This window comes from Marmota marmota, unplaced genomic scaffold (genome assembly GCF_001458135.2).
Source record: "Marmota marmota marmota unplaced genomic scaffold, marMar, whole genome shotgun sequence".
Classification (NCBI taxonomy): Eukaryota; Metazoa; Chordata; class Mammalia; order Rodentia; family Sciuridae; genus Marmota; species Marmota marmota.
Window position 1 is genome coordinate 171,106 of NW_026000224.1, and position 14,530 is coordinate 185,635.

The 14,530-nt window shown below is 40.2% G+C and overlaps 1 protein-coding gene across 1 annotated transcript; it reads right to left on the reverse strand.

Moving 5' to 3' along the window:
• Positions 1 to 385: 385 nt before the first annotated feature.
• On the reverse strand, positions 386 to 9,862 carry Defb109b (defensin beta 109B). Its single transcript, XM_015504637.1, has 2 exons — positions 9,823 to 9,862; positions 386 to 594 (listed from the first exon to the last, which is right to left on the reverse strand). Exons 1-2 carry the CDS (start codon positions 9,860 to 9,862, stop codon positions 386 to 388), a joined length of 249 nt encoding a protein of 82 aa, XP_015360123.1.
• Positions 9,863 to 14,530: the final 4,668 nt, after the last annotated feature.

A 14,530-nucleotide genomic window follows, 5' to 3' on the forward strand; every position in this document is an offset into this window, starting at 1 on the left:
TTTAGGGTTTTCATATTGGATTCTTGTTTTATTTGAATGTGTACTGACTGATTGAAGGACTCTTTCACATGTTCATATTTGTTTCCTCTCATTTCTAGCCTTGTTTTTTATTTCTTTTTTTTTTCTTCAATCTTTTTTTTTTTGGTGTTAGAGTTTTTATGTTTTCTTGATTATTTATTGAAAGGTGTTGTTTCCCCATGCTGTGTATTTTGATATTGTTTTTATTTTCAAATGTCACCAAAACATGGCATCAAGTTATATGTGAAATCAATATTTATTTATTTTTATTGACAATGGAAATGTGAGTTGATCATAGAGCTAGAGGTGTTCAATATGAATATTTTGTTCTTGGCACAGAACTTTCCTTTTGATGCTTCTCATGGTTTCATTTTATCCTGGGTTTAAGGGCCTCACGATAGTCCGTATAGATAACTGGTGTTGGAACTGGTATAAGAATCCACCACTTTCTGCAGCATCTAATCTTTCTTTGGCAGAAAGAAATTAGCTCTTCTATTACTTTGCAGGTAGGTCTTCTGCAGACGCCTCCAAGGCCAAGACAATGGCCTTCACCAGAACCTAAGCCACTTCTTACTGCTGAAGAAGAGAATCAATGAGATAATTAGCTCATGTAGGAAATGTAAAGCCAGCAACACTCTGAAGTATGCTGTTGGGGTTCATGCATTGTGTGCCTAAAAAAGCTAACAAGGGACATGGAGAGGGGGAGCTGGCCCTTCCCCCTAGCCCCAATCCTTTGGAGAAGATCTGGAGGGAATGAACTGGGTTGGGAAGTAAAGGAATGTTCTCATAAAACATCTGAAGACAGCCACCTGAGTAGTGGGATTGCAGCCTATCTTATCCTCCCCAGCCCCTAGGCATGACACGGCCATCTATTGTATTGTGGCCCACCACCACCCAGGAGTAAGTAAGAAAATATCCAAAACATCTCCATTTTGTCTTCTAAGTTCTCTCTTTGGGATTGATAAACAGTGATATGGACTTTGTAGTTCTGGGGTTTAACATATGCAAACAGAATAATTATGCTATGAGCATCTCTGTGAAGAAAAGAGGTTGAATGAAAGACTCAGTTTAACAGCTCCATCTCACTGACTGCCCTGTTCACTGGCTTTTGACTTCACCTGAGGGCTCAAGTATTTACAAACACCTCCTTCCTTTTCTTATAGATTTTTGGCATAAGTAATTTGAACTTTAGAACCAAACTTGGTAAACTTGATGGTGAAACAATAAGAAAGTTGACAAAATGTATGTCCCAAATACAGCAATGTCTTCATTACTTAGTATTTTGTATGAGTCCTCAGCAAATATTGACTGAGTATACTAATAGAAAAATAAAAGTGAGAAATGTTTTCTATTCATACAGAACTTACATTCAGTGAAGAAAATAAAACCACTGAAAACTAAATAATTCAGAATATGGGAAGATTCTAGGAAAAAAAACCCAATTATGGGCAAGATACAGTCTGGATGATGGAACCATGGAGCATTTGAACTGACACTGAATGCTGGGCAAGAAAAGATAAGCCAACATCTGGGTGAGAGCACTTTAGACACATAGAATAGCATGAGCAAGCTCCCTGGCTCAGTTATTTAGAAAACAGAAAGGAGACATTGAGCATGTTGGAAGAGAAATGTGTTTTAATAGGAAATGAGTTGAGATACACTAGGATCAGATATGGGTGGCTTGCAGCCCACGATCAGCTTGCAGATGTGCATCATGGCTGCTGTAACTGCCTTACTGGAGTCCCTTGGGGATCCCTATTGTAATGCTTCCTTTAAAACACTCAGTGTTGGGCCTTTTCTGTCTCCTGTACCCTCTTCCTTCTGAAAAGGGTATGGTCAATTTTTCATGGAAAACTATTGTGTGAGTAGTCATTTGTGGTGACTGCCTACCCTAAGGTAAAATTTGTTTTTGAATTATTTAATTATAATTTAAAACTTAAAAGCTGTAAATATTTATGATGTACAGCATGAGGTTTTGATATGCTGGAGAATGTCAAAATCAAGCCAATTAATGTGAATGATTTCACACATTTTCTTCAATCTTTCTTTTCTGGTAGTGAGATCCAGAAAAGTGTATACTTATAATTTTCAAGTATACACTTTACTGTCATTAACTCTACCTACCATGTTGTTATAATACCCAATATTTCTCCTAACAGAGGATTTATGTCAGAAGACATCTCTCCTGCATCTGAGTCACATGAGTACTCAAGAGATGGTGGTGGCACTTGTGTCCTCTGAGTGGTACCAGTGGACCAGCCATAGAGCACAGGTTTGCAGCAACTGACAGTGAGAAAAAAAAAAGAAAAGTACTGGATTCTGGAGTTGTGAAAAGTGGACATTCAGCACACAGTCACCTCGCTGCCATGTTGGTAGTTGTGTGGCTGCATGTAAGGAGCCAGAGAGTTGAGATCAGGTGCTTGAGCATGCAGGGTCAGGTGATGCCTAGCTTTATGTAACTGAGCTGGTACCTGGAGCAATGGTGCCGACAGAATGTGCCTTCAGGGCCCAGGCATGAGAAGGCTGACTAGAGTTGTGGCTCTGGGAACTGACATGCAATCACATGTGGAGTAGCACATTTGCTACACTTATGAACACTGGCATGCATAGCGACTGTAACTCTGGGTCCTGGTGCATGAATGTGTTCCCTAAGGTTTGTGGGCTTTAACTGGAGCATAAGCATTAGGATCAGTGACTTTTATTGTGAACTAGCTCAGTATGGTAATGACTTCACTTTCTCAGGTGTGGATGACGAAGTGTAGAAAGAGAACTGGGTTCTTAAAGTGGGCACGCTTTGGTTGCAGCCTGTAAGTCAAGGACATGGACAGATTTAGAATATCAGTTGTTATCCTGGTGCAGCACAAGAGCAACTGCTTCTTTGCAAAGGTGAAGGAAATGGGCAGCCTCACATCCCTCTCTGGGATTTCCAGAGTGGGAATTGCTCTTGGAAGGGCTGTTAGTAACACCAGTGGCAAAACATCCTAGTGTCCTCTATGGGACAGCCTGCTGAGGAGCACCATGTTTCCCACCACATGATTATACTGTAGTTTACACCTTTCTTCTTTATTCTTAGCTATTTCTCAATCTCTTTGTGTCTCTGGTAGGCTTATCTTATCAGCAAACCTTTCTATGTGGATTGTCTCAATTTGTATTGTGCTCTTTTGTTTCTGGGTGTCCTTAAGTAAATCTTGAGTTTTCCCAGGACTATTTCAGTTTATGGATACACACACACACACACACACACACACACACTCTGTATGTGTGAGGGGGGTGAAGACTGTTATCACCCACTTGACTATCTTGATATCACTAATCCAATTAATATCTTTTAGTTTCTTCTTCTTTTGATTAACTTAGAAGCAGAGTTACTTTCTCCATATTTAGATGTGATCTATTTCAATGGTTAAATCTTAGACTTTTACTAGTTAGGAAAAAAGTAAAAGTTTTGACATTCCAAGAGAGTCTATCAATATGCATCTGAAAGTATATTCCAAGAATATTGGAAAGTTGAATTTTTTTTGTATCCAGATAAATTCCTTCAGATGCACTATGTCACAGCAAAGTTTAATTAATAAATCTTTGTATTGGCAAACAAATGAGTCAGTGCTACAGACCTCAGAGTGAGAGAAGCCAAAAGAGTTAGGACAATTGTGGTTAATAGCATCATTTGTCTTCCCCCTCTGTGTCGGGAAGTTATACACTGTCAATGATTTGTCATCCATGAGATAAATTTAGATTCACTAATATATAGAGACCCTATTAGGAAGATAATTGTTTAGTATCAACACATCACTTTTATTTATATGTAACTATTGAGAACACTCTTTGGTAAGCATGATAGGACAGTGTTTGATAGGTAGAGCAGAATGATATATTGTATACACACATATACATACATATATATATATATATATATATATATATATATATATTTATCATTATTCATATTGTTATATGATATGTTATATCTATATAATCATATATTATGCCCAGGCAATCAACTTATATAAATAGTTTTTACAAAGGGGAGAATTGAAAAGACCATCATCACTGATACTAGTAAAACATATCTAATACAGAAGAGAAGCATATTGCTTTAACAAAGTTAAAATTCATAAACAATGCATATACCAACTTCAAAGCAAAATATTACCCTCAATCCTATTAACAGAAGAATACAAAAATGCCTGTCCTCAATATTATATTTCTATAGTTCTGAGTTTTTTGGCAATGACATAATTTATAAAAAGGATAGAGAATGATGAACAGAAACTCACTGATGTCTTCTCTACTTCCCCAAATACCATGGGATTGACATAAGGGGCATTTTGAAGAGTCTATAATAGCTTCTACACTGGCAATTCCAGGAACTTTAGTCCTTGGGGGTCCAATTTGTTTGTCTTATTAATATTCACTCATTCTGTCTTGTCTACTTGATCATCCTTGATGGTGAACTCATAGCGTATACTTAATCTCTATGGTCTAAGATGGAATGCTACCTTGATTTGTAATTCAGAATCTTAGAATTTCATCAATACATCAGTATCAAAAATCTCTGAGAGGCACAAATCGTTTGATTAGACTGAAAGAACAATTGAGACTTTTGGCTATATTTGAAGATACATACTCTCAAGCAATTGGTGCTCTAGAATAAATACATACTAGGGAATCTCTTTAAAATCTTTTCAAAAATGGATAGTAATTTCCTAGAATACCCTCCCCTTCAAGCAAAGAAGTAGCCCTTGATATTTAGCTTGAGCAGTGGACACTGTTTTGGTCAACATGGAGAGGAGCAGGAATTCCCAGATGGTCAATTCTATCATCAGTAGAGGAAAAGGGGATGATTATTCTTGGGCCAGCAGCAATGCTAGGTTGTTAAGCCTGGAACTGCTTCACTGAGACACATCATTGAGTTGGTCTCACTGAAGTAGGTTTGGATGGCAGCATTCCCATTTTAGACCATGGAACAATGGGGTATTAGTGATGAGCAGTGAGTTCACCATCAAAGATGATCAGGTTTCTGATATGTGGATGCTAACCCCTAAGAAGGGAGGGTAGTAGGAAGGGGAAGTGTAGAAGTTCATTGGATTAGACAAAGGGGAATGAAGGGAAGAGAGGGGGGATGAGAATGGAAAAGAGAGTAGAATGAATTGGATGTAATGTTCTTATATGAATATACAACCAGTGTAACTCTACATCATGTTCAACCACAAGAATGGGATCAAAATTGTAATAGGTTGTACCCCATGTATGTGCAATATGTCAAAATACACCACCCTACTGTCATGTATATCTAAAACAACAACAACAACAACAAAGATGATCAGGTAGGCAAGGCAGCAGGAGTACACATTAAAGAGATAAGCAATAGTTTGGACCCTCAAGGATGAGAGATACTGGAATTTCCAGTATGGAGAAATAATCAATAGCAATGTACAATGTTTAAAGACATAAGAGCTATACTACAGAGTTTTAAAAACTGTAAGAAAACAATATAGATGATCAAATAAATTGGCAGGCTTAAATAAAATGTTGAAAAACTAAGTGGAAGATGTTATTGACAAGTTACTTGGAGGTGAAAAAGCATCAGAGAAAGAAGAGAAACATTCAACTTATGCCAGAAGGCAGACCTGAGATACAAGGACTGGTATTATCTAATTCAAATCCCAGGAGAAAAGAAGAACAAAATGATGGACATTTGAGGAGATCCTCTAAAACAAGTCATGCAAAAATAAATGAATCAATTAAAAGAAAAGTACTTTAAGATGTGATATAAAATGCAAATTAGTTAAGCTCTAAACCTTATAAAGAAAGGCCAGATCATGACTGAACAGTGGGGCTAGACCTCAATGGCAGAGTGCTTGCCTGTCATGCATGAGGACCTGGATACAATCTAAATTCCAAACAAAACAAAAGCCATAAAACATATAATTTATAATGGAATTATAATTAATCTGACTGTGACAACAATAATGAAACCAAAAACAAGTGGACTTATACCAACCAATGTTGAGAGAAAATGACTGTTCATACTGAATTGTGTACGAGAAATTCCACCTTCAGGAAAATTGATAAAACTAAGAAATTGACAGGTAAAGACTCAAATGGTTTTCCACCAAGACATCTACAGCAAGAAAATCCTGAAAGGTGTGTGTGTGTGTGTGTGTGTGTGTGTGTATGTATGTGTGTGTAGGAAGAAAGGATTGACTAGAGAAGGGGACCTAAGAGTCAGGGTGGGATTCTGAGGGAACACCATCGTACTTGTGATAGTGACACTTCTTCTAACACAGGGACCTGAAATGAATGGCATGGATGCTTCTCCTTCTGAGAGATCACACAAGGTGACAAAAGGAATTGCTCTTGCCCTGACAAAGAGAGTAGGTTGGATAGTCTGTACATCCTAGGTTTCTAAGGCCCTGCACAAAGCTGAGGGCTCAATGGGAGTGGACTAACTAGGGTTCTGAGTGAGGAGGCCCTACTGACAGGGCACTCACAGATGCTTTCCTGTGTGAGTGAGCGTCAGGAACAAGAGGAAGGAGCCATTGATAAGAGAGGAAAACAGAGATGCTGAGCCTCAAGCAGTGGTTTGAAGGCAGGGTGTGGACTTTTGGAGAGTAGCATTACCAGGGTCTCAGTAACAGACTCACAAGCTCTTTTTATGACCTTCCAGCGAGTGCTCCTAAGCAAGTCTGAGTGAAGTAGTCATGTGAAGGCCCCCATGTGAGCACGGGCTGCTGCAGTTGGAGGTCAGAGAGGAGAACCTCAAGGTCTTACTCTGAGTAGCAGGCAGCAACCACTGCCACTTGGGTCAGAGGAGGGGAAATGAGAAGACCCCCCACTCCCTGTACTTACAGGGACAAGATAGAGCTGTACCATGAGGTCTAAGGTGGGGCAGGACAGCTGAGGTGTCCATGCACCTGGCTTACAGTGAGTGTGGTGCAGGGGCTTCCTGAGGCAGGTGAGGACAGGGCCTTGAGAGAGCCCAGGGGGTGGAGCAGTTCAGGCTTCCTGAGGGGGCGTGCAGGAGAGCCAGGAAAGCCTCCACGGTTCGCCTGCCAGGCACTCAGTGGTGGGGAAACTGCTTGAAGAGGTTTGAGAGGGGAAGTTGTGAGGCCAGTTTGGGGTGTTATGGTTGAAGGTAAGCATCCTAGAGAGACAGCAGGTGTGCCCTTGGACAACGAATTCCACATCTGGAGATCAGAGGAAAGGTCCTGGGGAGAATTCAAAGGGATGGGGGTGGCTGGCACCACTGAGAGTGAATGGGGCAAATGGAGGGAGGAAGACCAGGAGCTGAGCCCTGAGGCTCTGCAATAGGAAGGGTCATGGGAGATGGGGGGAAGCAGGGATGGACACTGAGGAGGAGCCTCCAGAGGGCAGGCTGAGGGTCAAGTGAAGCCTCACCTGGAGCCAAATGAAGAAGGTACATTAGGAAGAGGGTCGTGGCCTCTGTGTGAAAATCGAGTGAGAAGCCTAGTAGGTTGCAGAGGGAAATGACCATTGGCTCCAAGAACTTGGAGGTTAGTGGTGACTTCAAGAAAAGCACTTTCTTTGGGGGACAGGACCACACTTTAGATGAATGAGTAAAGACAGAGCAGTTTTCTTCACAGAGTGGAAGGGGTGGGAATAATTCCTGCATGGGATACATTTAAGAGGGAATGAGAGAAGAGGAATTAGAGATCACAGATACAGGCAAAGTGGAGCCCAGAGACAGGGTGATAACTGCCCCTGCAAGGAAGTTGTTAAAAGCCACCACCTTGTTGTAATATTATTGCCTTACCTGTTTCTTTTGTAGGCTCATTGTGCTGTATTTTCTTAAATTCCAAGATATGTTTACATATTACATTTTAAACATTTTAAATATGTTTACATATTACATTTTAAACAAGATATGCTTACACATTACATTTTAAACATTTACTGTTCTTTCACTTCCATAGTCATGCCTTATCCCTTACTGTGTGGTAAATTATCATCTTTGCATTTTGGCATCTGCCTTATTTGTTGGAAGTTCCTTTAACTGTCTCTAGTCCTCATGTTCACATTGCAAATCATTTAATATCTATAATTTAAATATCATTTAATAATCACTTAATAATATCAAAATCAAGATTTTGGTAAAGTCTGTATGATATTTGAATTTTCATACTTTGTAAGATTTACAGGGAGAGCTCCCTCTAACTCCATATCCTCCCCCCAAAAAAACAACCAAAACATTCTTTGACTTTTCACTTTGGGCATAATCATCCTTTTCGTGTTTGGCTCTTTCTGTAACACTTTCAGATCCTGGTGACACTTAGTTAGGACTAGATTCTTTTGATCAGTTTCATCTGTCTCTTCTGAGCTAATAAGTGGATATAATAATAAATGCTGGCTCAAATAGTCCTGTCAGATCAAACCACTCATAAATAAATGTCCATGCTTCACAATCGAATTCCAAGACGTGCAGTAAGGCTGAAGCAGAACTCACCCTGCTTGGTGGCTTGTTGAGTGGCAGTGGCAGGCCTCTTTCCCGATGCCCTACCATCATCCTGCTCAACCTGTTGCTGTTAGGTTTCTGAAGATCTGATCTGACCTGCCACAAAGCTTTCTCAGCTGCAGATCCCTATAATCAGTCAACAACTTACCTGGAGGTAACAGAGCCAAAAAGAAGAGGAAAATGTAGAAAAAGGTACGCAGTCTCATGGCTGCAGGGCCAGGGAACAGAAGAGGCAGCAACGTGGGTGGAGCCCGGAATCTGGGACCGGGGTCTGGAGTCTCCAGGGCTTTTTATGATGCTCCTGGGCCTGTGGTTTGTTCTTGGTCAGCAGAGCCTAACAAAAGGGAATAACCTAGTCCCACACATGAATTTCCAGAGACAAAGAAGTGCATGGATGTGGCAATGAGTCAATAGATGTAAAAGCGGAAGACCCACCCCAGCCACTGCAAAACACTGAAGGGGAAATAAACCAGAGACAGACAGGGCCTAAGTTCAGAGCTCGCTGTCAATGCACAACAGTCGGGATATGTGGTGTTGGTTAAGAGGAGCCAATAGGTCAAGGGAAGAGAACAGGAAGCGCAGAGGCAGAGCAGGGAAGTGGAACCAGTTGACTTTTAACCTTGGAGCCATGGTAGTTCAAAGGAGAAAAGCTCATCCTTTCAAACAGTGGTGTGTGACCCATCACTTCTCCACATAGGCAAATACATCAGAGACACAACCACAGCTTCCACAAAAGTTAGTTCAATATGGTTCACTAACCTAAATATAATACAAAACCATAAGTCTCCTACGAGTTCACAGAGGGAAATTCTGGGTGACCTTGTGTTTGACAATGATATTTTAGGTAAATCCCAAAAGCATGATCCATGAGAGAAATACTTGATAACTTGGGCTTAATTAAAATTAGTATCTTTGCCTTTGTCATGGGCAGTGTTAAGAGAAAGAAAGAGAAGTGACAGACTGGGAGAAATTGTTTTCAGGGCATATACTTGGTAAGGTCCTTGTATTCAAAATATACAAACATTTAAAAAGCTCTATGAAAACTATCAGCCTAATAAAAATGGGCCCAAAGCCTGAACAGACACCTTGCAGAAAGATAGAAATCACCATGTAGGAAACCACTCTACAACACAATTCACTGGGAATGGCACATTCAGATGATATTCCATTGCACACCATCAGAATGTTGAAGGTGTGAACGCCAACAGCACTGAAGGCTGGACAGGATGTGGAAGGACTGCAGCATTCCTTCAGTACTGGTGGAACTCAATGCAAGTTGGTCACTGTGTGAGAATGTGGGACAAAATGTGCCCTTCCATACGGCTCACCAATCATGCTCCTGGAGTTGACCAACAGCAGTTGATTCATGTCCGCACAAAATCTGCATATGAATGATAACAACTTATAGTTGTTATAAGTTGGATGCAAAATGAGTTGCCCTTCAACAGATGAGTGTCTAATGAAACTGTTGGACATTCATGCAATTTGATATCATTCATTGATAAAAAGAAATCATCTACCATGTTACCGAAAGGTATCAGGATTCTTGAAAGAATATTGCCAAGTGCAAAAAGTTTTCCAGAAAGATAATATTCAGTGATTCTAACCACATTACATTTCAGAAAGGGGAAATGGTGCAGATTATTAAAAAAAAATCGGTGTTTGCCACGGTTTATGGGATAAGGAGAGATGAATAGGTGGAGCACAGCAGATTTTTTGTGCATGAACCTATTTTCTCTGACATCCATAGAATGTACAACACAACCTTCAGAATACAGGTTAAATGTTTAAATGTTTGTATATATAGTAAGGGACTGAGTTAATAATAATGTGTCATTATTGATTCATTGGTGATAACAAATAAAATAAATAAACTAATGCCAGCTGGATCATAGGGATATCCTTGGGGCTGTGAGGGATGTATGGGAACTCTGTACTTTCACTCCATTTGCTATAGACCATAAAGTGCTCAAAACATTCCATTAATTAAAATAATAAATTAACTAAACATCAGATATTGTAATGAATCAATTCTGTTCTATTGATATAAAGAAAAAGGCACCCTGACATTGGAATTTATTCCCTATTCAACTGTGCTGCATGGTGCATTTTGAAATCAAAGAATCAAAAGCTCATCTACTATTTTTAATTTTGGGGTTACTGCAGGTACTTTACAATTTTACATGAATTTCAGGATCTTTTTTACCAATTTCTGCAAGAAAAGCCTGGTTGAATTTTATTACAGATTTCAAGGAGGCTGAAGATTATTTTGAAGGAGAGTTGCCTGATTAAGAGTAGTATTTCTAATCATTAAACATGAAAAGTCTCTGTCATTATTAAGATTTGCTTTAATTTCCCCAAGCAATCAATATTTACAGACTTTAGTGAATACAATATCCCTTCACTAACCTTATTCTTAATTATTTATTTTTTATTATAAATGAATTTTTTAAATTCTATTTTTGGATTGTTAGCTCTTCAGAGATAAATATATCTTATTTTATATGCTGATCATGTGCTTTGTACATTTTTATACATGTTTATTGTTCTAGTATTTATGGACACCTTTGAATTTCTACATATAAGATCATGATGTTGTAGTAAAGACAGTTTTACTGCCTTTCACACTGAGTGCCATTCATTTGTTATTTTCCTGACTAATTTCACATGCTATAACGTCCAGCCAAATGTTGGAAAAATTATTAAGAATGAACATAAGATGAAGAAAAGTGAGAATGGACGTATCAGCCTAGTGCTTGATCTTAGAATACTTTCAGAATCTTACAGTTATACAAGATATTAATTGGATTTTTGAAGATATCCTTGATCAGATTGAGACACTTCCCTTTATTCCAAGTTTGTTTTGAGATAGATGAATAGATACTGGTTTTGTGAAATTGTTACATTTTTCTTCATCTACTGGGATGGTCATGCATATTATCCTTTAAAATAATGACTTATTAATATACTGCATATTTATTAATATGATCTATTGATCTGTTTTAGGATTTAACGTGACATAGCATTCTTGGGCATGATACAAAATCTTTGTGTTTTTGGATTCAGCACGCCATCTGTATAAAGATACACTTTACCCAGAGGAAGGTCTTATCTTTGCCCTCAGTCACTGGGGGTGAGCTCTGGCTTCTGGGAATGTCCTGCCCCACAGGAGTGTCTGTGTTTGCCTGGGGTCCTCAACTCTGGACAGGACAGTCTGACTGTGGTTTTTGTTTAGAACATGGCATTCACTTCTGACATCCGGATGAGTGGAGGCTCTGTGGTTAGATGAAACCTTCAGAGACTGATGGCAAATAAAGGTCAGCCATGTGGGCAGTATGTGGTGGGGCCACAGCAACACGGTACACCAAAATGCACAAGCTTTTTGCTTATCAAAGATGCAGGAGCCTCTTGCTTGACAAAGATGCCATCACTTCTGTTCTGCATTGTTGTGAGGTTTCTTGTTCGGAGCCCCCCAGGACTTCATCTATCCCCATGGATGGTATCAGTTGTATTATTTTGCAATAATAAAACTGGAACCACCAGTATAGCATTTCCCTAGTTCTGTGAGTCATTTCAGGGGATTATCAAAGTCAAAGCTGAGAGTGTCCACAAGCATTCCTGAATTTGGATCAGCAGGTGTGAAGTAGGAGTGGCTCTGGGCAGCACCTAGTGGTTGGCTGGTGTCTCAAGTGAGGGGTGGTCTTCTGGGGGCCTTTCCACAGATGTTGCAGCTTGGCAATCTACCACTGGTTAAGGGCTTGGACTTTCTTGGAATTTGGAGGACTGCATCCTTTATTTCAAGTTTACCTAAATACTTAACCTGATACTTGCAGGAAATTTTTCATTGATCATTGTGAAGAATATGACTGTAGTTAAGTGTATAAAAGTCACTGGTCTGGTGGTCTTTTATTCCGAAGGACTTCCAAAAAATTACTAATTTTATCTCTTTCTTATTGTATGGTCTACTCAAGGTTTATATTGATTTCTGGGTCCAATTTAATAATTTGTGTCTTTCTGGGTGTTTGTCTAGTCTTCTAAGTTATATAGTTTGTTGGCACAAAATTGTTTTATTGTTCCCCTAGAATCCCCGAAATCATGCAAAGTTCTTAGTTTCACAAATGTTGGGGATATGAGGGCAGGAGAAGAGAGAGGGAGAAAGAAAGAAAGAAAAAATCTCGAAGGAAGATACAAGGGTTGTTTTTATCAAACATTAGTATCTTTCCTGCTTCCCTTCTCATCCAACAGGTTGTCTGTTGTTTGCTGTATCTCCACCCTCAGGGTGGTTGGGGTTACCAGGGTGGGAGGGTTAGTCTTGGGTGCAGGGCTCCTGGAAATGGGGTATAACACCTGCTGGTCCCTGATGGGAGACTGCAGTCCAAGGATCTCCTTTGGGGCCTGCTCATGTGATGTGGACACCTGTCTTATCTACTAATATCACCTGTCAACCCCAGAATTCCTGGTCTCTAGTGTAGTCTCTAAACTGTATCTCACTCACCGTCTCCCTTTCTAGTTCCTAATCAGGAACCTTTCTCTCTGGAGGTTGTTGTGAGCTGCACTCTGGGGGCTCAGTGCCTGTCACAGAGACCTGTCTTATTAGGCAGTTCAAGACCAGGTTTTTTGGGCTATGGACTGGCCATGTAGCTGCACACACTGTGCCAGGTTAGTGGCTGCTGGGGAGAGGGGAGAGTTGGAGACTTTAGGTAACTTGATATTGCTTCTAAGCCCCTGCTTGGTCCCAAGCTTGGAGTTGACCCAACTAAAGATGGCGATGAAGGTGACCCAAGATGGAGTTGGCTGCTTTTAGCAATGGGGTTTCAGGTTGGATGGGGCCAGGTGCTGGTGTTGAACAGCATTTTCAGAGGTGCAGCTCTCTGGATGTTAGATATTCATTGGATTTTTGAAGATATCATTTATCAGATTGAGATACTATTCCAAGTTTGTTTTGAGATAGATGAATAGATACTGGTTTTGTGAAATCATTACATTTTTCTTCATCAACTGGGTTGGTCATGCATTTTATCCTTTATAGTAATGACTTATTAATATATTACATATTTATTAATATGATATATTGATCTGTTTCAGGATTTAACGTGACATAGCATTCTTGGGATTAAATATACTTGGGCATGATACAAGATTTTGTGTTTTTGGATTCAGCACGCCACCTGTATAAAGATATACTCTACCCAGAGGAAGATCGTATCTTTGCCCTCAGTCACTGGGGGTGAGCTCTGGCTTCTGGGAATGTCCTGCCCCATAGTACTGTCTGTGTTTGCCTGGGGTCCTCAACTCTGGATTGGACAATATTGTGAATGGCGGCTGTCTATGGACCCAGCGTGGTATTCCCAGGTGCAGGCTACCGTATGTAGAGGACTATGGCAGTGGTTGCAGTGACCCAAGATATAGGCGATTGGGAGAGCCCTATGTTGGTAGATAGGGGTCCACACAGGAGTGACAGCTGGAGTTCTTGTGTGTGGGTGGTGGCTGGGTGTGTTGCATGGGAGCAGCAGCCAATATTCTTACATAGGTGGGCTTCCTGAACTCCTGTGTGGGTGCTAATGCCAGTGGTCTTAATTGGGCACCTGGAGGTTTTGTGTGGATGAGTGACCACGGGTCCTATGCCGACACTGGGGCCTGGAGACCTGTGCTGCTTGGGGGCCTTGATTCCTGCATGGGAGCAGCTGTCAGGGGTCCTCTGATCATTTTCAGAGAACCAATATTCTCACTACTTGAATTCCAGGTCTCGGACTGACAGAGAATGCAGCTCCCTCTAGCCCGCCATCTTGGATCCCTCCATCAATCTATTTAAAGGCCTGTCAATCTCATTGACACTTTTGAAGAAGCAACACCTGCTTCCATTGGCTTTCTTTATTGGAGTTTTCTTTCTACTCCATTGATTTCCACTCTATTTTTCATATTTCACATTCCCTTCCCCAGCTTGGGTTTGTAGTTTTTTCTGAGAACTCAGGTTATGGACTTCATTTTTTTTTCCTAGTAGAGACATTTAAAGTTATAAATGTCCCTCTTAGCACT

Bases quoted from the DNA above. Each gene is read 5' to 3' on its own strand.
- Defb109b (XM_015504637.1), bottom strand. From the start codon at position 9,862: ATGAATCAACTGCTGTTGGTCAACTCCAGGAGCATGATTG. The intron at 595-9,822 runs GTGAGCCGTATG...TCTCTTCTTCAG, and splicing joins CAACTCCAGGAGCATGATTG to CAGTAAGAAGTGGCTTAGGT.